We start from the raw sequence: 25,592 nt of genomic DNA on the forward strand, positions 1-25,592 counted from the left end.
GGGTGGAATTTCTATACTTGTTTGAGGCTATGGGACTTCGAAGGTGCTTCATCTGCTAGTTAGTCTTTGGCATGTTAGACTAATGATATTTCAGTGGGAAAAAAAAATGGGCACAGTTTTAAATGAAATCCTGAGGAGTGATTCAAATAAGGTGCTACGTTATGGGTAGAAGAGAGAATGGATGTTAGAGAGTTTATTGACAATGCAAAGTGCTGGGGTCCCGCCCCAGCCGGATCCAGCTCTCCTGAGGGATGGACGGAGTTGGTGAAGGAGGAGGCAGTGAGACAAGGAGTATGGTGTCCAAGTCCAACTTTATTTTGTGTATGTATGATTTATATAGGGCTCAAGATATGCAAGGATGATTTCATGAAACAGTCCCAGTACATATTTTTGGCTCACGAAAGCGAGTTTTTGTAAGGTAGACAATAGTCCTAAGAGCAATTGTATCTGGATTGTGTGTAGGCCTGAGGGGAGTCAAGCTTCTGCAATTCTTTACTTCAAGGAGGCCACCCCCAGTGGCCTCCTAACTCAATGGGCCGTGGCAACCACCGTCCTCCTAGAGAGATCTGTGGGGGCCACAGATTTCTTTGTTCCCCCTCCACTCCTATCGCTTCACCCGACCAAAGGACGGGTCAGAACGTTCTTTCCCTAGAAGATTTTTTCCCCCAGAACTTTCCCTAGAATATTGCATTGTATCATTCTCATTCCCAGGGCCGGGCTGACTTCCCCTGAAATAACCCCAGGTGCAGAACCGAGTGAGCAGAAGCAGGAAAGTCAGAAGTACCAGGGAGACTTGGTGCAGGGGCAGCCTGGTAGATTCCCTTGAGGGTCGCCGTGCGTCCCCTCATCTCTCTCCTGGACCGTGTCACAAGGCAGAGGCTTAACTTATAGGCTGATGGCTCCCAGCAGCAAAGTAGATCGGCACTTACTCTTTTCCCTAGAGACATGTCGGACTAGATGGGCTTAGCCAGAGAGATGGAGGTACAACCTCCAGGTGGGATCTGAATTAAGTGTTTAGATTGTCACCGCCTGCGTAACCTCGCAAGTACGATTGATTTAATTCCAAATTATGTTGTGTTATGCTTGTGGCAGCTATAAATTTGTTAATTAATACACCTAGATTGAGGGGCAATAATTAATATGAAATGTTTAGAAGGTTCCCTGGTACAGGTAGGGACTCAGTCCACGGTAACACAATGTTTTGAACTGTAAATTGATCTCAGTCCTAAAAAGAAAGTAATTCATTATTTGGATAAGAGGAACACAAAGAATTTTTAAACTTGTATTTGAAAATATGCCTTATAACAACAGGATAATGCTATTAAAAGAAATATTTGCTTCATTAGAACACGTTTTAGGAAACATTTCACTAAGACTAAAAGATGTGAAGCGTTTAGTTGTACAAAATGATGGCAATAAGGAAAATTCTTCCCTACTTTCCTGCTGTAAAAATCAATTTTAACATTCACCATACTTCTGTAGTGAGACAGAGATCAATTTAGTGTCTATTGCTACTGATATGCTAAGTAGGCCATGATAAAGCTAGTCAACAATAAATTAATTAAGCTGAGGCTGCATACGTATGTGTCTTCTCTCTCTGTCACAGATGCAGGTAAAAATGAATTCCAAATTCTTCATGTGTCAAACAATGCTTTGATTGGATCCATTGTCAATGTGGATAAGAATGGCAAGGTCACTCAAATAACAACATTGCTTGGTAGGTGTTACATCCTGACCATATTTCCATCGCCATTGTCATATAACATTTCCATTGTTATATTTATTCAGAAAATCAGTATATAGTGACATCATTCATTACTAAGGATACAAAGTCTAGGTCTGTGTGTTCTTTGAGTTAAGGATCCTGGAACATAATCCATAGAGAAAGGAGGAAAGAAGAGGTGGTAGGGGTGAGAGTTATCAGATCATCAGCCATTTAAAAAGAATTCCCATAATTGAGTGGTCCTAGAAATAATTTCTTAACAGGTTACCTAATTTCAAGCCATGGCTATATTCAAGTTGACTTCAATTCCTTCATTTTATGACAGTTTTTCAAATATATTCTAAGCCTTGAACATGAAGCTTCTAGGATGCAACTTGATCATGTTTAGTCCTTCCACTGATCATGTTTAGTCCCTCCAAAACATTGTCCTCATGAAAGTTGAGAATTTCAACCCCAGAGTAACCACAGAGGGCCAGTGAGGGTGTATTTTAGCCTTGCAGATAATAGGTTTCTATTTGGAAAAATTAAGGGTTCAACTGTGGTTTCCTAAGGGAAAAAGTTGTCTCCCATTGCTACGTGCAGCAGGGCTGATATTTCTCTGGAAAGTGAGAACAAAGTCTCCAGTTTATTTGGGTCCAGCCAAAGGCATGAATGTCGGGTATAGGTTCCAAGAAGCTGGCAGAGAGGCAGGAGATGAGCTATCCTGGATGCACTGGGCCCCAAATTCATGGAGCTCCTGATGTGTCTGTGGAGTTCCACTGATGTTGCAGAGTTGGGCTGGGATCCAGTCCTCTTATGGACCTACGTCAGGCAGCTGACACTGTGACATGGTAAATGTTAACTACTTGAGACTCTGTTGAATTTTTCCACATGAAGAACTGATTTTCACATTCATTTTTCTCATTCATGGATCCAGACATTCTTAGGGATTCTAACTGACAAATTTCTGCTTTATGCATGATGCCTTTTAGGCAATGGAAAAGATATTCCTCAGGAAGACATTAGCAAGTTCAAGAAGGTGACTGGAGAGAAAAGGTTTCCAGAGGGAAATATTGTAAATATCCTCAAAATTGGTAATGTGACTATATTTTTTTCCTTAGCATATCATTCACCCGGTATGTAAATATACTATCTGGAATCAAATGGATTCATTTTAAATTTCCTCTTCCTTAAATTATCTTTTATAAAATCTTTTTTCTAAGGAAAAAAATCCTTGAAAATATTGACAAATGATACTGATCGTTGGCTCTTTTTCTCCTGTTTCTTTTGGTTTTTTTCATCCCTATACGCCTGTCCTACAAGTGAATGATAACAGGGACTTCAACACCTCTTAAATATTGTAAGTGAAAATGACCTGTTATAAGTGCTAATACATCAAGTAATTCAATAAGCACACATTGTGACTTCATACGGGCCATGTTTTTAACTAACTCTTTTTGTCCCAATAATTTAAATCATGTCACGAGAAAACTTCTTTTGTTAGATTAGGTTATTTTGCTTCTTCTGAGCTCTATTAAATTGCTAATTGGTTGAGTAATTAATGTCCAAGCAGTTTTGGTGACAAAACATGATCATGCAAGAACCATCCAAATGATCTACATCTAGAGAGAAGCAGGAATTGCCAGAAGTTGGTGGGGACAACAGGAAGAATTAGCTTTCCCCTCAGTCCCAAGGTAGCAGTTGTCCATGTAGGTCACTACTCTGGGAGCACTGGGCTTAAAGGGAACTCACCATTCCTGCAGTTACAATGCTGAATTTTACATAATCATGACAGCCTCATTGAAGGCCTTCCAATGACATTTTCTGAAACATGCGTTCAATTGTACTATCCATCAGAAGATGGTTTCGTTAAAGAGTGGTCTTTAACTAACTCAAATGAGATAGCCTTAGAAAATGACATTGCTCTAGGATAAAGCATGACTTTTCTTTCTGTTGAGAAGAAATGCAGAAGAAAAGCAAACAAAACGTTAGCTTCTAGGGTGAATATAATGTCTTAAAGTCACAGACTCTTTGGAATTACAGGAAAGGAGTGTCACTCACTCACAGATCCTATAAGGCATTTTAGATGGGCCTTCCCCGTGAGATGCAGCCTGAATCATGAAACTCCTGAAATGTGTCCTAACCATGAAAAGTTTCACCATGTGTACATCCTTGGAAAAATTGCAAATGGATCCCCTCCTACAATAGAAATCGAGAAAATTAAGTTCCACATGGAACTTGCCCACTGGGTTAACTGAAAGCTCCTCTAAACCTTGACACCCTACTTCCTGAGACTCACCCCTGTCAAGTGGTCATGCAGTCAACTCAACCTTTTATCCTGTTCCCCTCACCTGTAGACCCTTGTTATTGAGGACAAGCATATCATCTCCTCTGTGGAATCAAGATCAACAATCTGAAGGAAATATTTCTTGTTCCTGTCTAACATCACCTTTCTCTCTTCATAAACATGCTCTCCTTCCCATTTCATCTCTCCCAGTCACCATTCATATCATGTATGGTGTTATTGGATTTCTGAGTGTTTAAATAAATTGACTTAGTGTGTACCCCACACTTGTGTGTCTGTACAGAAAGCTACTTAATTTAAAAAATGACAACAACAACAAGAACAACAAATATTCGTTTTAAATACAGCTATCCATGAAGATGTGCATTTAATAGAAGTGATGTCCAATAGAGACAATTCTGATTTGGATTAAAGAGAGAAGCCTTAGTGGTGTAAAGGTGAGAGGGAGAAAGGGTCTAAACCAGCACACAGAGGAAGAGAGGGTTATGGATATTTTTACTGTACTGAGATGAGGCAGTCTGGTCAAGAAAAAAGTCCCTAACAAGCAGGTTATCATGACAGGAAAAGGAACATGTGTGTACCTCAGTAGGATTTGTATAGAGATAGCCTAAAATGCATGTATCATAATTGAGGGGGAATCAGTATTATCACACCACCGTCACCTGTGAACTTGAGTCAAAATCTGATATTTCCTCAGGATAGGAGCAGTAGTAATCACAGATGGGGCAGCATCTGAGACAGCATCAATCCATAGGGTTATGAGGTCAGTGTAGTGCTGAGAGAAAAAACACCACTGAGACTTCAGTTAGAGAACCGCAGCTGCAAACACAGTACTCAACATCTAAAGAAGATATGCCACTCCATTGTGCTTCAAAAAGCAGAAGACACAGGATTTCCAAGGAATGGTCATACCCACTGTTGCAGGCAGAGAACATCGATTGGCTATCCACGATACACAATATGTTTATCATCTAAGACATCTAGAACACTGGATGCAGAACTTCTTCCAAAGTGGGGCCAAAGTTCAGACACATGGTCCACACACTGGGAAAATAAAAGTAGAGCTAAGTTATATTTAACAGAACAAATAATGTTTTAGTTACTGAAACAGACATGGCCTCCAAATGGGCTATAGTTCGTAAAGGTCAATGGCATCAATAATGAAGATTATTATGGCTTTGGCTGTAAGTAATGGAGATGTCAAGGGCAGGGTTTGAATTCTCCCTCTGGCATGGAAGATTGTATGCATTCAGAGTTCTGACTGGTCATCAGAGTGTGTCTGAAGATGCTGGATTGGGGTGGAGGAGATACACTTAGGCCACAGAATAGAAGGTGAGGGAGGTGAATCTAACCTGAATATCTTACAAAATGTTGAAAGACGAGACCTGGCATAAACAGTTAAAAAATTGTGAAATACATATATATGTATGTGTGTGTGTGTGTGTGTGTGTATGCATATGTATGTGACCAATATTAGTGAGGAAAAAGAAGTAACGACCACAATTCCTACTGAAATAAACAGATGTGTAAGAGAAAATTATAAACAAAATTACGCCAACAAATTTAACACTTTGGATGAAATGGACACATTTCTTGAAAGTTATTGTATCAAAATTGCTGTAAGATGAAACAAAAGATTTTGATAGTCCTTTATCTATTAAAGAAATTGAATCTACCATCATAGAACTTTCCATAAACTAGTTGCAGGTCCTGAAGTTTTCGCTAGTGAATTCTTTCAAACACGCAAAGAAAGAGCACAAGACTTAGACAAACTTTTCAGAAAGAGATGATGAGGGAAGAACGTCCTACTCATTTTATGAGGTCAGCATAGCCTAAATCCTCAAATGTGACAAAGACATCTGTACACACATGAACATATGAGTTCACATGAAACTATTTTCCATTGCAACTTGCTCCTTTATGCCCCTGACCAGCATTAGGTATCCCCAACAGCTCAGTATAAACTCTACATTACACAGAAGCATGCATTTTCAGTAACACACAAAACTACTAATGTATTTGATGGCAGTCTTTGTTTTATACTTACCTAACATCACAAATAAAATACAAAGAGAATCCTATTTCTGTCTTTCTGACATAGTAATCTTTTTAGAATTTATTTGTACCTTAATTCATAGAAATCTAATTTAGTAATTCAATTTCTTACATTTTCCATTTTGAATGTGCTGTAACTATCAGAACGCTAAATTTATTTTTAAATATTTCAACATTATAAAAAACATACCAGTGAATAATTTTTATACATATTAATTATTTTAAAATGTCCATAAACGGAAATGCCTCATCAAAGTGAATGCATGGTTAGAATTTTGATAGATAGAACCAAATTGACCTTTCAAAACATCTTTGCTGTTTCCATTCTCACTTCCTACCATGTTCATCCTTGAGATACATATTTACGTTATTCTTCCAACTATTCTAAGACCTTGGCTCAGAACCCTTCCCTATGGAAACACTGACCCCTTCCGGAATCGGAATCCCCTCCCAGTACCCTGCATGTTCATACCATGTTATATTTTTCATCTCAGAATTAGAAACAGGTGATATATTTGCCAACTACTCGGTAGTTTGTTTGTATTCTATCTCCTTTCTCTGGCAGATAATCTCACTGGATCATGAACTGAGTCTGTCTGTTCCCTGCTGAATTTTGAGGTTAGGTTGTTGTGGGCACGTCATATGCACTAAATTAATATTCACTGAACACAGGCCAAACCCTGGATAGTAGGACTCTTACAGAAAACACTTTCTTTATAATACATACTTGGATAAGTTTATGGTATATTGAACTGTAATATATTTTCTAGTATATTACTGCAAGAGAACAAGAAAAATCAAGTCATTTTGCAGAGAACTGAGTCTTGTTCTGTCACCGAGCGCATACAACTTGAGAAGGGCCAGTATGCGAATCACTCTTGCTGACATGGGCTCTTGCTTCAAACACAGCAGGAGTCAAAACGCAAGAGAAGCGTGGAGAAAAGCAATTCTTATTTACTTGATAATATATGTTTTGATAAAGGACTATGTCCTGAGGCTGACTGACTAAAATATCACCACAGGAATAGAGGGCCCATAATTTAGTAAAACAAATGGACACTCTGAAATTAAAACAAACAGAAACCAACTGAAAAACACCAACACCCGGATATGAGACCAAAGGTAAACAGTGAGAGACAAACAGGACCTTTCTTTCTGGAAGCTTCCCTCTCTGACATTTGTGGAATATCACAGCTACTCCTCTCCATATCTATTTGTATGCCTATTTGTTTCCAGAAGTTTAAAAACCTCCACAGTCCAGGTTTTTAAAATATGTTTCTTTTTCTCTCCACATGGATGTGTTTAAGGGATTCTCAAAGGGAAGCGTGGGCTGACAGGAAGCTCCAAGGGGTGAGAATTTCTAGGGAGAAAATCTGAGATAAGATGCCTATGTTGGCTCTGCTATTAACATTTCATGTTTATCTGTTCTTTGGGCTTTTCGCCACCTCAGAGTGTTTCCAAACAACAAGGACATGTCATGGGAGAATGGCAATCCCTTCCTCAGTCAGATTCCTGAGGTGCCATTGGAAGACAGGCTGAAATAAACAACAAGGGCAATTATTTAATAGAAGCATCCTTATTTTCTGTTAAACTGTTTCCAGGGTAAGACTTCACTAAATACCAATTTGCATAACTTCTTTCTTCTTTAAAACATTCCCTTTTGTCGTATTGAACCCCTCGTGACTGTCTTTCCCTTCTGCATGTGTCTCAGGAATAGCTCGTCATAGAGTGGGGATGCTGCTTCACTCCCACTTCCTTATAAACAACACCCTGGGTCAGCCCACGCCTGCCTTCTAGAGCCTGGCTACATTGCCCAACTGACTGTGTTGACAAGAATCCCTCCTATTTCAGCCATACTCTTGTGAGTTTATTGGAATGACTCTTGAACACGGCCCTGGAGACTAGGTTGTTAATAACTACTTTGTTATTTCTTTTCACCAAAAAATGTCCTGGTTATTTAGCAGCATTGCCCAAATTCGCCCAATCAAAAAAGAAATCATCTGAGAAACACATTGACGAGTTCTAGGCAGTGGGGATGCAGCGAAAACCAAAAGTTCCAAGACTATGACACTGTGGAATTTACTCTTTAGTGCATGCTGACTGGGTATTAGAAGAAAAAGTGAGTATTAATTTGGAAGTTGAACGGAGTTATGGAGGTTTGGGGGATGTGCACACTGTAGGGATGGGCAAGCATCTGAGTCAGAAGGAATCCAGTTTGGCTGGTCCAGAGGGAATGAGAGGTGGAGTAGCTGCAGATGAGTCAGGAAAAGAAGCAGATCATGGGTGGATTTGAAGGTTAATATAGGGACTGGGGATTTATTGAGTGTGAGGGGAACAGGTTAATACATGTTAACCAGGATTTCTGAACCTTGGCCTGATTGGCACCAGGCATGAATAATTTATTAATAGGGGCTATCCAGTGCCTTAAAGGATGTTTAGCAGCATATTTAATCTGTACCCACTAGATGGAATGTATACCACCCCTCTCTTCCATGGTGACAGCCAGAAATGTCACCAGATATGTCCAAGGGTCTCTTTTGGGTGTCACAGTGACTGCTGATTATGAACCAAGACACCATAAACAGTGTTAGAAAGCCTTCCCCAGATCAGGTCTAACTGAACTTTCTGCTTAAAGTCTAGAAACCTGCATGGGAAATGAGTACCCCAGAGGACTCTGAAAACAGGACAAACTTTGGAAAGACTGCTCTAGACCTTGCTACTGAAAAGTGTAGTTTTAAGACCAGAAGCCATGACATCTCTCAGGTGCTTGTTAGAAAAGTAGAATTCCAGGCACAACTCTAGACATGTTGAAACAGAACAGCATTTACAACAAAACCCTCTGAGATCACTTAGCCTGTTCCTATTTAACAGACAGTGTGTTAGAGAATTTCAACCAGATTAGATCTCAAAAAGTAGTCTTGAGGTTAACTATCTCTTAGATTCTAAGTCATTGGATCCTTGGTCAGGAATCACTGAGGGAACAGGGTACCTCTGGTGGCCAGGATCAAAACTTCCCTGTACTATATACACAGGAGTGGTGGAATCCAGCAAGTTGACAACAAAGATGACAGAGAAAGCAGGAAAACCAAAAAGAAAGTTATAAAGTGGAGAGATATCCTACAGAGATACAGAACCCTGGACAACTCTGAGAAGGAAAGACCAGGAAGATCTACATCGGATGCCTTAAGCATTGTTTGTTGGGTAACAGCTGTTAATGTCTGTGTCAGAGGGCTCTGCTTTTATTTATCATTGTCTTACCCACATTTTGACCAAGATTAATGAAAAAGTGTTGAGACTTGAAGGTCATTTGACTTCCTTTAGGAATAAAATAAAGGGATTGACAGGATCTAAAGACCAAGTTGTTGTTCTAATCTCTTAGAATAATGACTCTTTAATTTCTTATTGACTAGCATTGAAAATGGTCTTCCAAAGAATGATCTTGGCATACATTTCCAGGAAACACATTTTGGGAGGAAATTTCCACTTGCTTGGAAGCTGACATGATCTTCTTAAGAAGGAATGATCTTAGGATACATTTCCAGGAAACACCTGTTGCTAGGGCTCCAACTGAAAACCTGGAAATGTTAGAGGTACATAAGAAGAGATGGAGAGGGGAAAATGAATGGAACACTATGTTAGCGGGGATTATACACCTGCTCAAAATTCTCAAAATCAGTGAGGTGATGGGGAAAATTTTTGAGGACATTGTGAGACATGAAAACTTTCCATTTCATAGCTTTTGCAATCAGAGATTAAATAGCACAATACACAGAGGAATAAGTAAAACAAACATAAAAAAATCTTGGAACCAAGACAAAAGAAAACAGACATTAAGAAAGACAAGAACATGGAACAAACAGTGTTGATCCGTTCTGAGTAGGAATGCCAGCGGCCAACTGAAGACATAGGTGGAAGTCTCCGTCCAGCCAAGCTCTGCTCAAAGTCAGACAGCCAACAAAGAGAATGGTTCTGAGGCTCTGAGGTGTCCCGGGAACAGGTAGTTGCCCTGTGTCAGTACGCTGGGTGTTTTCTCTCATCTGACTTGGAAATCATGAGAGCCCCATTGTCTTTTCATTTTCATAGTATAATCAAAATATATCTATCTGATAAATTACTGGGGAAATAAATAAACAGATATGGAAATATGTGTAAAAAAAGAAGAGGTTCTTTGGCTGATTCAATGTCTTTGAAAATAGCCAACTGTACAGAGAGAGGAGGAAATTTACTTTTTATTTTCAAACTGCTGAAAATTGGGGAAGCACTATCACTCTTTTCTCCTACCTTGGAGAATCAATTGAGTCAAAGGATAAATAATATATTGAAGACCAGCTTCTCATGAAGCTGTTAGGAAAACAGAACAATGAAAATGAATTTTTCATATGCTTTTCTTCCAATGAGGTTATGGGGCATTTACATGGCAGGTGCTCTTAATAATGTGGATGAACGAGCCTGCTTCGGGGAAGAAGGAGGTGATCAATGTTTTATGCTGATATGATTTTCTCCTCAGAGGAATAGGCAACTTGCCTGGGGTCTCTCAGGAAACCAAAAACATGAAGAAGTTTGGCTGAACTGTCACCCAAAGGAAAATAAATTAGCAGTTATTCTGCAAGATTGCCATAAATGGTTGGTCTTTGGATCCTAATTCTTATTCTATTTTATTCCTAAAGTAAGTCATATGAACTTCATGTCCCAACTGTGTTTTGTTGAATATTGCCCAAAATTTGTGAAAGAGAATGGGGAATATAAAACCAAACCAAACAAAACCTGTTACAGGGGAAGTGACAAGAATATAGAGACAATGGATTTTCAATAAATATTCAAAAGAAATTCAGGGGAAACAAATAGCCTTTCCAACAAAACTTGCTAGAAATATTGGATATCCATATGCAAAAAAGAATAATATAAAGAACTTCAACCCATACTTTGCCCCATATAGTAAACTCAAATTGAATCATAGACTATATGTAAAATCTAAAGCTACAAATTCCAGAAGAAGCAATAGGAGAAAGTCTGTGACCTTGGGGTAAGCCATTATTTCTTAGATAAGACCCCAAAGCAAGATACTTGAGTGCAAACAATCAACATACAACCTGATCTTTAGCAAAAGGAAGATAGTTGGGTCTTTGAGGTACAGTATTAAGGGAATGAAAAGAGAAGCCAGGCACTGGGAGAAAATACTTGGGAGAAAATACTTGCAAATCTTCTATGTGAAATAGGTCTTGTACCCAGAATATATAAAGAAATCTCCAAACTAAATAATAAGAAATCAAACAGCCTAATCAGTATTGAACAAATGGATTGCAGAGACACTTAGCAAAGAAAATACATACATGGCAAATAATTGATTGAGTGTTATTTAGAGATTGGTTTCCTGTGGTTTATCTCTAAGCTAGGCTGCCCACCGCGTGGCCAGTTCAGGAGGATGGCTTGAAAGAACACAGATATCAATATCAGGAGCCATACATGAGGCAGAAACCTCATAAATTTTACGGAGATTAAGTTGGGCACTCTCAGCAAAATGAAATTGTAGACATGGATTTGGGAGAGATTCTTAAGTAGGGTAAACAGACAAGAATTTGCTCTTGTTGAAAATATTTCATTAATCTTAAATATAGACACTTCTGAGGAATGTTTTGATAAGTGATTCATAGCCTAGATGCCACAATTTTATATTGTTAAACCAGACAGAAACATCTTACTTTTAGAAAATAAGTTTAAACATACCTCCTCCATGTTAAGGAAATAATGCAGGAGTTGGGGATACAGGTCTTAGAATACTTATTCCATTTTGGAACTCAGGATCTAAGAGGATAAATATTGCGGTCCTTCAAATACTTCATGTGCATTGTGATCTCTCACTTAAGGTAAAGGTCAAACACACAGATAAATTTATGCTTCTCTTAAAGCTAATCTCATCATGAAAATAACAGAATGCCATGAAAGCTCATCACTGCCAACCAGGATATTATAAGAAGGGTTTTACATAACCAAGGTCTTATGATTCACAACCGCTGGTTCATTATGTGTCATGTCAACAGAGCAATACTATAAAAAGTGCCACAAATTGTATGCTCTCTAACAACTGGCGCACACTCAGCTTCTCCAGAGGAAGGACGACAAGCGCCAACGAGATGAAGATTCTGCTGCTGACTCTTGTACTTGGTGTGGTTTGTGCTGACCAGGACCCTCAGTCTGAGACTGATTACTCACAGGTAACAAGGGTTGGCTGGTCTGAGAAGAGGGCTTGGAGGTGTGTGTGTGTGTGTGTGTGTGTGCGTGTGTCCCTTTTGGGGTTGTTATATGTGTATCCAAATTTATGTGCACCTAAGCCTAGCAATTTACCTCCATCCCAGAATCACTCTATTAATTGCTCCTTACACATTTCTACTGCACTTGTCTAACATTGATTCTGCATTGTCTATATTGTCTATTAACTGGCTCCTTACATATTTCTACTGTATTTGTCTAACATTGTCTCTGCCTTGTCTATATTGTCTATTAATTGGCTCCTTACATATTTCTACTGTACTTGTCTTATATTGTCTCGGTATTGTCTATATTGTCTATTAATTAGCTCCTTATGCAATTCTATTGTCCTTGTCTAAGATGGAGAACCAGCCAGAGAACTGTTGAACTGGAGTTTTGTTTTGATAACAGAACTCAAGCTATTTCAGAAATATCTCCATTTCTTCTTTTACCCTTGACTTGGGTTTTCACATTATTTTATAAACCTTGCTTTGTTTAATAGACAGTTTAGTGCTGATGTAAAAGGGAAAGAAAACACATGATGGATGACGTCAGAAAAAGTAAAAAGATCATGACTAAAATTTCTGAATGGAACTTTGCTTTTAGCTTTCAGGAGAATGGAACACCATTTACGGCGCAGCCAGTAACATAGAGAAGCTCAGTGAGAATGGACCATTCAGAGCTTTTATGCGTACACTTGATTTTAACAGTGCAGGTGACACAATCCACTTCACGTTTTTTGTCAAGTAAGTAAAAACACAGAATGAAAACACATATAAATGTTCGACCCTGAGAGGGGGTCTGTCCACCTTCCACATTTGTGTTGAAATATCTGGATTATGTTCAAGAACGCGAGTCTCTGAGTTGTTTGTTTAGAAGGGGCTTTGTAGTTGTCATGTCAGTTCCAGCACTATCCTCTAGAGGATGCCCTGGAAGATTTGCTTGGAAGGCACAGAGTCACAGAAGCTCCACTAGAATAATTCGATTAAAGAAAAGAGGGACAAAAGCAGCCAAGAGGACATAGATTCCTCAAACTCTACAGTTCCTACTACTAGCCTGAATCTTTTACGTATAATTTGTAAAAGGTGGTTCATATTTGGGGGATCTGTGCTCACAGTAATTTTTAATCATTACTAAATTCATTAAAGCCTTCATTGCTTCAAAGGTTATATACCAAATGCTCACCATATTGCAGGCATTTTATTAAGAACTCAAATGTCTTACTTCACTTAGCATAATATCCTCTAGATCCATCCACGTTGTTGCAAATGGCAGACTTTCATTCTTTTTTATGGTTGATTAATATTCAATTATATATATTATATATGTTATATATATTATATATGTAAATATATAAAGCATGTTCTTTATCTTTCATCTGCAGATAGACACTCAGGTAGTTTCCATGTGTTGGCCATTGTAAATAATCATTTACTCAGGTGTTAAGGAAATAATGAATAGGGCCATGCAACTATGTAAAAATACATGGAGGTAATTGTACAAGTTGAGATTTAGAAAGAAAATTAGAGTGAGTTCTGAGGAATGTTATATGTTAAAGTATTAGTTTTAACTCTCCACACTAGAAATGAGTCTCTACTGAAGTATGCAGTCAAAGTCTACTTCTTTCTGATTATGCTTCTCCCATGAACTCTTGAAATGTGGAAGAAACAAGGTTTTGAGTCTCAAATTTAATTGTGAAGTTTCAAAGCGACCATATAGATCCATGAATATGCCTTTAAGCCAAATGGGAATATATACGAAATTATAGATCAATGTCTCTCTCACAGACACACAAAGACACAGACACACACACATTTGAAATTATTGCTAAATTAGTAACACCTGTAATCACATATGCTGACGATACTGCCCAGAAAGAACAATGGTTTCCGCACTAAAATTTAAGTTTAAGTAGAAGAATCCTAGGATAATGACATGAAGCAGGAGAAATCATTGAAGCCATGAAATGTAGGGCATGCAAAAGCATAATTTTGGGCTAAGAGATCTGTAGCCCATAAGATTAAAATATGTATTTATATTGTAGGCGGAAAGTAAAATGTTAATTTTTCCTTTTTGTAATGATTCAAATCCAGATATAATTGCATAGAGAAGTAAGGATCGCTTAATATTTCAAAAAATTTTGGCAGTATAAAGAAAAGGAAATTTGGAAAGAAGTAACTTTAGGAGGAAAAAGAAGATTTGAAGGAAACATTTCCATACTTATAAATACCTCACAAACTTACTGGCTGGAAGAAATTTGTGATAAAAGGGCCGAAAGTAAAGTGACAAAGTTAGGAATTGGGAAGAAATTAGACTTGAAGTGAAAGGAAGTACAATTTTTCCCAATGAAAATAATTTAGGGCAGATTCAAGAATAATTTGCTATAAGAAATTGAATGAAGTCTATTTCTCAAACTTAACTTCTAAATATATAAGGGGGATTCAAGAATCTCTCTTGGGGCTGGCCTGGCGGCCCAGTGCTTAAGTTCACGTGCTATACTTCAGTGGCTCAGTGTTCCGACAGTTTGGATCCTGGGCATGGACTTAGCATCATTCATCAGGCCATGCTGAGGCGGTGTCCCAAAAAGCACAGCTAGCAGGACCTACAACTAGAATATACAACTATGTACTGGGGGGCTTTGGGAAGAAGGAAAAAAAGGAAGATTGGCAACAGATGTTAGCTCAGGGCCAATCTTTAAAAACAACGACAAAAGAATCTCTTTCTCTCTCCCATCACTTTCACACCCTCACGCAAACACAGACACATATTTTGAGAATAAAACCATTAAGAAAAAAAATAAGAGGATTATGCTTGGAGAGACTGGCTTATAAACATATATAATTGACTATATATTATATATAAGTGATCGCATACATATAATCAAAATATATACACACACATATATCCTGTCCCAATATATCTGTCAGTTTTCAGTAAGTTTTTTAACAATACTGGATTATCTTTTTGTTTGTCATATTAACAATTTTTGTGTCCTCTGTTTAATTGACTTTACATGTGGCCATTGATTTTGAAATCAACTTTATCGAAGTGTATTTACATGGAGTTACACGTACCTTCTTGAAAGGTGTTGTTCAATGAGTTTTGACATGTGTGTACACCTGGTTCACCACTGCCACAGCCAAGATATAAAACTTTTCCATCACAGCAGAAAGTTCCCTTTCTTTTCCTCCCCATTAAATGTCTTGCCTCTGACATAGACAACAACTCATCTGCTTTTTCTTACCTGTTCTAGAACTTTGTGTGATGGAATTACATACTATGCATCTTTCTCCACTGCTTCTCTCACTCAGCGTAATGCTTTAATAATTTATCTACATGGCTGCACAAACATGTGGTCACTTATTTCATTGCCAATTTGGATAGGAGAAATCTGTACATTTTCCAGTTGTTTGGCAATGTTGTTTTCACAGTGTGATTATTCAGAATAACTTGGATGTGAATAGCTCTGTACTATCTTTGTATTGGCATACATTCTCACTTCTCTTGGGTAGGAGTGGAATTGCTGCATAATCGTACTTGTGCATATTTAATAATGTACAATAATTTATTCAATTTTAGTTGGATTGCTTCCCCTTATATTATTTGTGTTGTATGCATTCTTCATATATGTCAAATACATGTTCTTTGTAATGTTCATACACAGAGAGACACACACCTTTGTTATATATGTGACATATATGTGGAATTATTATATATCTTTGTGTACATAATTTATCATCATATATGCACATATCATGTGTATGTGTGAGTTTGCTTTTATGTGTGTGTAGGGCGTTTGTATATATATATGTGACTTTAATTTTCATTAAGCTGTTTTCACATAAGTAGCTTCTGTTTTGATTAAATTAAACCAGTAATGTTTTTCTTGTGTTTATCGTACTTTTTTTCTTTATTATATTATCTAAGAGATCTTTCCCAGGGCTGTGAGAAGCACTAAGGCCTATCTTGATAGCTATACCCCTCAGTTTTGAGAAAACATTTAAAACAAAGACTTGTATTCTTCCTCATTCTTCTCTAAAATTTTATATTTCTCCATGTTTTCTTGGCTTTAAACACAACCTGTTTGGTATCTGCAGCTTGTCTTTGGAACTGCCGCTCTGACTCCATGTGTTGAAAAAGACATTCTGGCCACCGGAGACTTATTTGATCATGGACAACATAGTTCTTCTCTTTTGAAAGGCTCAGTGTTTATAGGCAGCAAAATGATACCAGACACAGGGTCATATGAGGGTGAAACAAAGTCTGAATTATACATCTAATTCTTATTATTTTTATCAATCAACTTAAAGATGTTTTCTTTTTAAGGGTCAATGGACAATGCAGAAAATTATCTACTGTGGCAACAAAAACAGCAGAAAATGCTTACATTTGTGATTGTAAGTATGAGTATTGTACCGACAAAAGTATATTAGGGTTGAAATCTGACATCTTTTCAGAACTCCATATATCAGAATTCTAGTTCTACTAATAACTAGTAGTGTGACCAGGCACAAGTCCCTAAATTTTCCAAGCACCTTATTTTGTCATGTGCAAAGGGTTCAATCATAGGATGTTGAGGACTCTTTCCAATTTTGCATGTTATTCAATGATGAACTGAGAGTATGTTCTGAGAACTTTTATTTCATAAGGTTTTCAGATAGATGAAAACGTTTCGGAACAATTTAAAATGATCTTAGGAACTAATGTGCAATGGGTCTTTCTTGAGTTAAATATCAATGTCATTTTGCTTTAACAGAATACATTTTTAAAATTAATCTTAAAGCACCTTAATCCCACTTAATGTATGGTTTGACTTACCTAAAACCCAAACAAGTCACAGTAATTTAAACACTAAGCACATTTCTTCATAACCAGGGTTTGTGTTAAAAGCAAAGGAGATATTGATTAAGATTTATATTTCTGTAATCTTTTCAAGGACCTCAAACAATATCCCGATTTTAAAAGTTCTAATGTTTAATTAATCAATTAAAATTAAAATGTACATAAATCTGTGATTCCAACCCTTGCCTAACAAAAGAAATAGCACACTGGCTCTGCAAGGAACACACAAATAAGTAAAATATATGTGTGACATTTTGTCCTACACATTCATCAGTATTTCACCTTTTATATTACCAATAGACATTTTGAATTAGGATTTCATTTTGCTTATCCCTATATTATTTGCTTCTTTGTCTGAATCATCAATGTTTTCTACCATTTCCCTATAATTGTCTCCATTCTTGTAGTCCTTTTTACATGGATTTGAGATGGCAAGTTAAGGAGGAAGAGAAAAGAAGTGAGCTGCCGTTATTGTAGAGGCCTCTTGGAAGCGAGGAATTGCAAACTACTCAGGTTCTATTTTGTCGAAAATAATGTATAATCATAACAAACACAATAGCAGCAGTGGCCTTAATAGCAACATGACACTCAGAAGATATATTTACTTTCATTGCCTCCATAACCTGCATTACCTTTATAAACCTATTTAGCGAGATTTTCTGCAGAAGCCTCCTTTATAAAACCATTGCTATAACATATTTGGTTTTAAAAATCTGAAGACATGCATAAAATGAGATTTAAATTGTCCCCATCTAACCCAAGACTCAAAGACTTACAGGGGGCTTATGCAAGATTTACCTATGAAACTTGGAAGTTGTACAACTGCTACTTAGTCTTTGGCATGGTAGACTGACAATAGCAGTGGGAAACACAAATTGGCGTAGTTTTAAATCAAACCCTGACAAGTGATTCAAATGTGGTGCTATGTTATGGCTTGAAGGGAGAATGGATGTTAGAGGGTTTATTGATAGTGCAAAGTACATCAGCACTTATTCTTTTCCCTATAAACATGGCAGAGTGGATGGGCCTTAGCCAGAGAGATGGAAATACAACGTCCAGGTGGGATCTGAATTGTCTAGTTGGCACAGCCTGCATATTCACACAAGTACAATTGTCTTAATATTAAGTTGAACATGTTAGTGGCAGCTATAAATTTGTGAAGTAACACATCTAGATTGAGGGGCAAATGAAATTCAACAATTTACATGAAATGTTTAGAAGGTTGCCTGGTACCAGGGAGGTACTCAGTACACAGTTGCACAATGTTTTCAATGGCAAACTGATTTCAGTGCTAAAGAGAAACAAATTAATTGTTTGGATAAGAGAAATAAAAAGAACTTTTAAAGTTGAAGTTCATAATATGCCATATAACAACAGGCTCAGGTTGTTTACAGAAATGCTGGCTTCATTGGAACATGTTTTAGAAAATATTTTAGTCTACTAGAAAATAAGGAAGATTTCATTGCATAGGAAGGGGGCAATAAAGAAATTTCTTCCCTACTTTTCCTGCTGTCAATATCAATTTTAACATTCACTATACTGTTGGAGTGAGATCAACATAGTAATCATTGTTACCAATATGCTAAGTAATCCAGGATAAATCTAATCAACAGTAAACTAATTAACATGAGGCTATATACATATATCTTCTCTCTCACAGATGCAGGCAAAACTGAAATCCACATTCTTCATTTGTCACAAAATACTATCATAACTCATTTTCTCAATGAGGATGAAGAAGGCCTGGTCACTGACATAGTTGCATTCTTTGGTATGTGTTACATCCTGGCCATATTTCCATTGTCATTGTCATATAACATTTACATTGTCAGTATTTCTATTCTGAAAATCAGCATGTATTGACATCATTCATTATTAAGGGTACAAGGTCTAGGGCTGTGTGTTCACTGAATTAAGTACCTACAATGTAACCTAGAAAGAAAGGTGAAAAGAAGAGCTGGGAGGGGTGGGAGATAGAAGCTCCTCAGGACTTTGAAAATAATTTCCATTTGTTAAAGTTATAACAATTGCATTTTTGAAAAAAAATTTCTTAACAGGTCAACTGATTCTAAGCCATGACTATATTCAAGTTGACCTCAATTCCTTCACTTTATGACAGTTTTTCAAATACTTTTTAAGCCTTGGACCTGAAGATTTTCAAATAAATCTTGATCATGTTTCATCGTTCCAAAGCATTGTTCTCATGAAACTTGAGAATCTCACCCCCAAAATAACCAAAGAGGGCCACTGAGGGTGTGTTTTAGACATGGGGAGAGTAGGGTTCAATTTGGAAAAAGTAAGGGTAGAAGGGGGGGTTCCTAAGAGGAAAAGTTGTCACCCATTGCTACGTGTGGCAGGGCTGACGTTTCTCTGGAAGGCGAGAATCAAGTTTCCACTTTATTTGGGTCCAGCACAGGGCACGAATGTTGGGTATAGGTTCCAAGAAGGTGGCAGAGAGGCAGGAGATGAGCTAGTCCAGAGGGCCTGGGCCCAAAGTTCATGGCGCTCCTGATGAGGCTTCGGAGTTCGGCTGATGTTCCAGAGTCAGACGGGGACTAATTCCTTTCAGGGACCTAAGTCAGGCAGCTGACACTGTGACACGGCAAATGGTAACTACGTGAGACTCTGTGAAATTATTCCACATGAAGAACTGATTTGTACCTTCGCTTTTCTCAATCATGGATCCAGAAATTCTTAGTTCCTTGGGAAAATCTGTGCTTTATGTATGGTGATTTTCAGGCAAAGGAGAAGATATTCAGCAGGAAGATATTGAGAAGTTCAAGGAGGCAGTTAGAGAAAAAGAGATTCCAGATGAAAACATTGTGAATATCATCAATATTGGTAATGTGACTATATTTTTTTCCTAAATATATCATTTACCTGCAATGTAACTACACTATTGGGAAATAAATTGATTCATTTTAAATTTCCTCTTCTATAAAGTATCTTTTATAAAATCTGTTATTTATGAGAAGGAAAACCTTGGAAATACTGAACAATGATATTGATCAGTGGCTCTTTTTCTCCTGTGTCTTTTTTTTCCCCATCCTCAGACGACTGTCCAAGTGAATGAAAACAGGGACTTGAAGACCTCCAAAATGTTGTAAGTAAAAGTACCTGCTATTAGTGCCGATATCAAATAATTTAACAAGCACACGTTGTGACTTTATATGGGCCATATTTTCTAAGTTAGTATTTTTGTCCAAATTACTTAAATTATGTCACTGGAGAACATTTTTTCTGCTATATTAGGTTGTTTTGCTCCTCTAGAGCCCTATTAAAGTGCGAATTGGTTGAGTTGGCTAATGTTGAAGCAGTTTTGGTGTCAAACCGTTATCAAAGAAGAACCACGCAAATGATACACATTTAGAGAGAAGGAGGAATTGCCAGAAGTTGGTAGGGACAACTGGAAAAATAATAAGTTTTCCACTCACTCCTGAGTTCATGGTTGCCAGTGTATGTCACTGCTCCCGGAGAAATGGACTTAAAGGGAACTCACCATACCTGCAATCACAATCTTGAATTTTCCATAACCATGACAGCCACATGGGAGGCCTTCCAACCACACTCCGTGAAACATGGGTTCAACTTATATTCCCCTTCTGAAGATGGTTTCCTTAGAATGTCATCTTTAAACCTCCTAAAATGACATAGCCTCAAACAATAACATTGATCTAGGCTGAAAGCAAACAAAAACATTAGATGCCAGGGTGAATATAATGAACGGAAGCCACAGACCCTTTGGAATTAAAGGAAAGGAGTGTAACTGAATCACAGATCCTGTAAATCATTTTCAGACGGGCCTTCCCCATGAAATGTATCGTGAATCATGACACTCCTGGAATGTGTCCTAACCACAAAAAGTCCTACCATGCGTGCCTCCTTGGACAAATCCCATATGGATCCTCTCACAGCCCAGAGATGGAGAACACTAGGTTCCACAAAGAAGTTGTCCACTGCGTTAAGTAAAAGCTCCTCTAGTCCTTGACACCCTGCTTCCTGACACTCACCCCGTCAGGCTGTCACACGGTTAAGTCATCCTTTTATCCTGTTTTACTCACCTACAGAACCTGTCACTGAGGACCAGGCGTATCATCTCTATGGAATCAAGATCAACAATCTGAAGAAAATATTTCCTGTTCCTGTCTAACATCAATTTTCTCTCTTCATAAACATACTATCTTTCCCATTTCATCTCTCCCAGTCACTATGTGGTGTTCTATGTGGTGTTACTGAATTTCCGAGTGTTTAAATAAAGTGATTTACTATGTACACAGCACATGTGTGTCTGGGCAGAAAGTCACCTAATTTAAAAAAAAAAAAATTCACTTAAATACAGCTATCCAGGAAGATGCACCTTTAATAGAACTGATGTCCCCAAGAGACAATTCTATTTAGGATTAAATAGAGAAGTCCAAGAGCTGTCAAGGTGAGAGAGACAGACGGTATATTCCCACACTGGGAGGGGGCGAGGGTTATGGATATTTTTACTGTTGTGGGATGAGGCATTCTGGTCAAGAAACAAGTCCCTAGGAAGCATCTTATTCACAACAGGGAAGGAACCTGGGTCCTCCGCACTGAGATTTATACAGAGATAGCCTAAAATGCCATGTATCATAATTGAGGGGGAATCAGTATCACACCACCATCACCTGTGAAGTTGAGTGGAAAATCTGGTATTTCTGTATGATAGTATCAGTAGTAAGCTAAGATGGGGCAGCAGCCGAGACATGGTCAACTCATAGGGTCGGAAGGTCAGTGTAGGGCTTAGAGAAACAACACCACGGAGACTTCAGTTAGAGAGCTGCAGCTGAAAACACATTACTCAACATCTAAAGAAGGTATGCCACCTAACTGTGCTTCACAAAGCAGAAGACAGAGGATTTCCAAGGAATGGCCATTCTCACTGTAGCAGGCAGAGCACATGGATCGACTATCCAGGACACACAAGGAGTTTATCATCTAAGACATCCAGCTCACTGGATACAGGACTTATTCCAAAGTGTGGGCCAAAGTTCAGAGACATGCTCCACACACTAGGAAGATAAAAGTAGAGCTAAGCAATATTTAACAGAACAAATAATGTTTTAGTTACTGAAACAGACATGGCCTCCACATGGGCTACAGTTTGCAAAACTCAATGGCATCCATAATGAAGATTATTATGGATTTAGGTGGAAGTTTTAGAGATGCCAAGGGCAGGGTTTGAATTCCCCCTCTGGCATAAAAGATTGTATGCATTCAGAGTTCTAACTCTGGTCATCAGAGTGTGTCTGGAAATGCTGAATTGGGTGGTTCGATATACACTTAGGCCATAAAATAGAAAGTGAGTGAGGTAAATCTAACCTGAATATCTGAAGGGATGTTCAAAGGCAACACGTGGCATAAACAGTTTAAAAATTGTGAAATATTATATATGTGTGTGTGTGTGTGTGTGTATGCATGAGTAATATAAGTAAGAAAAAAGGGGTTATCACCACAAATCCTACTGAAATCAGGAGAATAGTTGACAAAGATATTCCAACAAATTTGACACTGGATGAAATGGACACATTTCTTGAAAGATGTGGCGCCAAAGTTGACACAAGATGAAATAGAACATTTCCATAGTCCTGTAATTATTAAAGCAATTGAATCTGCCATCATAGAACTTTCCATAAAGAAGTTGCAGGTCCAGAAGATTTCACTAGCAAATCTTTTCAAGCATGCAAAGAAAGAGCATGAAACTTAGACAAAGTTTTCAGAAAGACAAGATGAGGGAAGACTGTCCTACCCCTTTTATGAGGTCAGCATAGCCTAAATCCCCACATCTGACACAGATGTCTGTACAGACATGATCATATGAGTTCATATGGAAGTACTTTCCATCCCAACTTGCTCCTTTCTCCCTCTGACCAGCATTAGGTACTCCCAAAAGCTTGATATAAATTCTACCTATACATATGCATGCAATTTCATTAACACACAAACCTAGTAATATATCAGACTGCAGTTTTTGTTTCACACAGACATAACATCAGAAACAAAATACAAAGAGAACCATGTCTCTGTCTTTCTCACATAGTAATCATTTCAGCGATTATTCATATGTTGATTCATGGAGATCTAATTTTTTATTTTACTTTCTTACATTTTCCATGTTGAATGTGTCATAACTACCAGACCGTTAAATTTATTTTTAAATATTCTAACAGTATAAAACACAGACCAGTGAATGATTTTTATATTTATCTATTATTTTAAAATTTCTATAAATGGAAATGCCTTATGAAAGTGAATGCTTGGTTAGAATTTTGATAGGTAGAAGAAAACTGATCCCTCAAAATATCTTTGTATTTTCTGTTCTCACTTCCTACCTTGTTCTTCCTGGAGATATATATTTAACTTACCCTTCCAACAATCGTCAGAGCTTATCTCACAACCCTTCCCTATGGAAATGGTGTCGACTTCTGAAATAGGAGACCCCTCCTACGCCAGCACACTCCACGTTCTTACATTGTTCATTTTTTTTTGTTTTATCCGAGAATTAGAAACAGGTGATATATTTGGAAAATACCAGGTAGCTTGTGTGTATTTTTTTTATTGAAGCAACATTGGTTTATAACATTTTATAAATTTCAGGTGGGTGAATATCACTATATTTTGATGCCTGTTTGTATTCTGTCTTCTTTCTCCGGAAGATAACCTCACTGGATCATGAACTGAGTCTGTCTGTTCCCAGCTGAATTTTGAGGTTAGGCTGTTGTGGGCACATCATATGCACTAAATCAATATTCACTGAACACTGGGCAAACCCTGGATAGTAGGAATCTTACAGAACACACTTTCTTTTTTGTTTGTTTGTTTGCTTGTTTTTGAGGAAGATTAGCCCTGAGTTAACCACTGCCAATCCTTCTGTTTTTGCTGAGGAAGACTGGCCCTGAGCCAACATCCATGCCCATCCTCCTCTACTTTATACGTGGGACGCCTACCACAGCATGGCTTTTGCCAAGTGGTGCCACGCTCGCACCCGGGATCCAAACCAGCAAACCCCGGGCCGCCGAGAAGCAGAATGTGTGAACTTCACCACTGTGCCACTGGGCCAGCCCCCACACTTTCTTTATAAGGCATACTTGAGTAAGTGGATGGTTTATTGGACTCTATGATATCTTCTAGTATGTTACTGTAAGAGAACAAGACAAATCAAGTCATTCTTCAGAGAACTGCGTCCTGTTCTGTCACTGAGTGCATCCAACTTGAGAAGGGCCAGTATGTGAATCCCTGTTGCTGACATGGGCTTTGGCTTCAAACATGGCACAAGTCAAAACTCAAGAAGAGGGTGTAAAAAAGCAATTTCTATTTAATTGACATGAAATGTTTTGATAATGGACTATGTCTCAAAGCTGACTGACTAAAATATCACCACAGGAACAGAGGGCCCAACATTAAGTAAAACAAATGGAGACTCTGAAATTAAAAAGAGAACAAACTGAACCAACTGAACCACCTGAAAAACACCAACACACAAACATGAAACCAAAGGTAAACACTGGCAAGAGACAGTGGGACCTTCTTTCTGGAAGCTGCCCTCTCTGACATTTGTAGGATGTCATACCTAGTCTGTCCATATCTGTTTGCATAACTCTAAGTTTCCAGAAGTTTCAAAAAAACCTAGGAAGTTCATGGAATAGGTCAGATTTTTGTATACGTTTCTTTTTCTGTCCACATGGTTGGCTTTGAGGGAATCTCAATGGCCAGCATGGCTGAAGGAAAGCTCCAAGGAGTGAGGCTTTCTAGGAAGAAAATTCGAGATGAGGTGATGATGTGGCTTCTTATATTCACATTTCATGTTCATCTGTGCTTTGGCTGGGCTGTTTGCCACCTCAAACTATTTCCAAACAACATGATATTTAGTGGGAAAATGGTGATGCTTTCCTTAGTCAGACCCATGAGGCATCCTTAGAAGATACAGTGAAATGTAAGTATTTGATAGAGGGTTCTCAATTTTCTGTTAATCTATTTCCGGGGCACTTCCCTAAATACCAATTTGCATATCTTCCTTTCTTCTTTATACAGCATTCCCTTTTGTCGTATTGAACCCCTCATGACTCTCTTTCTCTTTCTTCATGTGTCTCAGGTAAAACTAGTCATACAGATGGGATGCTGCTTAACTCCTACTTCGTTCTAAACACCCCTAGGTCAGCCTACGCCTGCCTTCTAGAGCCTGGCTGCATCGCCCAACTGACTGTGCTGACAAGAATTCCTTCTATTTCAGCTATACTCCAGTGAGTTAAATTGAATGTCTCTTGGGCATGGCCCCAGATTCTGGGTTCTTAACTGCTACTTTGTTATTTTTTTCACAAAGAAATGTCCCTGTTATACGGCAGCATTGCCCATATTTGCCCAATCAAATGAAAAAAAAAAAAAAACCCTGAGACATACACTGACACATTCATTCACCAG

General features: G+C 38.1%; 1 protein-coding gene across 5 annotated transcripts; it reads left to right on the plus strand.

The window, feature by feature from the left end:
• Positions 1-9,903: 9,903 nt before the first annotated feature.
• LOC103543348 (odorant-binding protein-like) lies at positions 9,904-21,429 on the plus strand. Of its 5 annotated transcripts, none has more exons than XM_070606194.1 (9): positions 9,904-10,059; positions 10,570-10,728; positions 12,101-12,274; positions 12,915-13,054; positions 16,635-16,705; positions 18,811-18,921; positions 19,890-19,991; positions 20,204-20,253; positions 21,218-21,429. In XM_070606194.1, exons 3-8 carry the CDS (start codon positions 12,131-12,133, stop codon positions 20,221-20,223), a joined length of 588 nt encoding a protein of 195 aa, XP_070462295.1. In that variant the 5' UTR covers positions 9,904-10,059; positions 10,570-10,728; positions 12,101-12,130; the 3' UTR covers positions 20,224-20,253; positions 21,218-21,429. The 5 variants fall into 5 exon arrangements, with proteins under 5 accessions (XP_070462295.1, XP_070462294.1, XP_070462292.1 ...); XM_070606191.1 differs by having other exon boundaries at positions 9,921-10,059; positions 11,969-12,274; XM_070606195.1 differs by having other exon boundaries at positions 9,921-10,059; positions 10,570-10,685.
• The last annotated feature ends 4,163 nt before the right edge of the window (positions 21,430-25,592 follow it).

Source organism: Equus przewalskii, chromosome X (genome assembly GCF_037783145.1).
Source record: "Equus przewalskii isolate Varuska chromosome X, EquPr2, whole genome shotgun sequence".
In the NCBI taxonomy this organism is placed as follows: domain Eukaryota; kingdom Metazoa; phylum Chordata; class Mammalia; order Perissodactyla; family Equidae; genus Equus; species Equus przewalskii.

Coding starts and splice junctions, on each gene's coding strand:
- LOC103543348 (XM_070606195.1), top strand. Junction 12,275..12,914: donor CTGAGACTGATTACTCACAG/GTAACAAGGGTT, acceptor CTTTGCTTTTAG/CTTTCAGGAGAATGGAACAC. Junction 13,055..16,634: donor CACTTCACGTTTTTTGTCAA/GTAAGTAAAAAC, acceptor TTTCTTTTTAAG/GGTCAATGGACAATGCAGAA.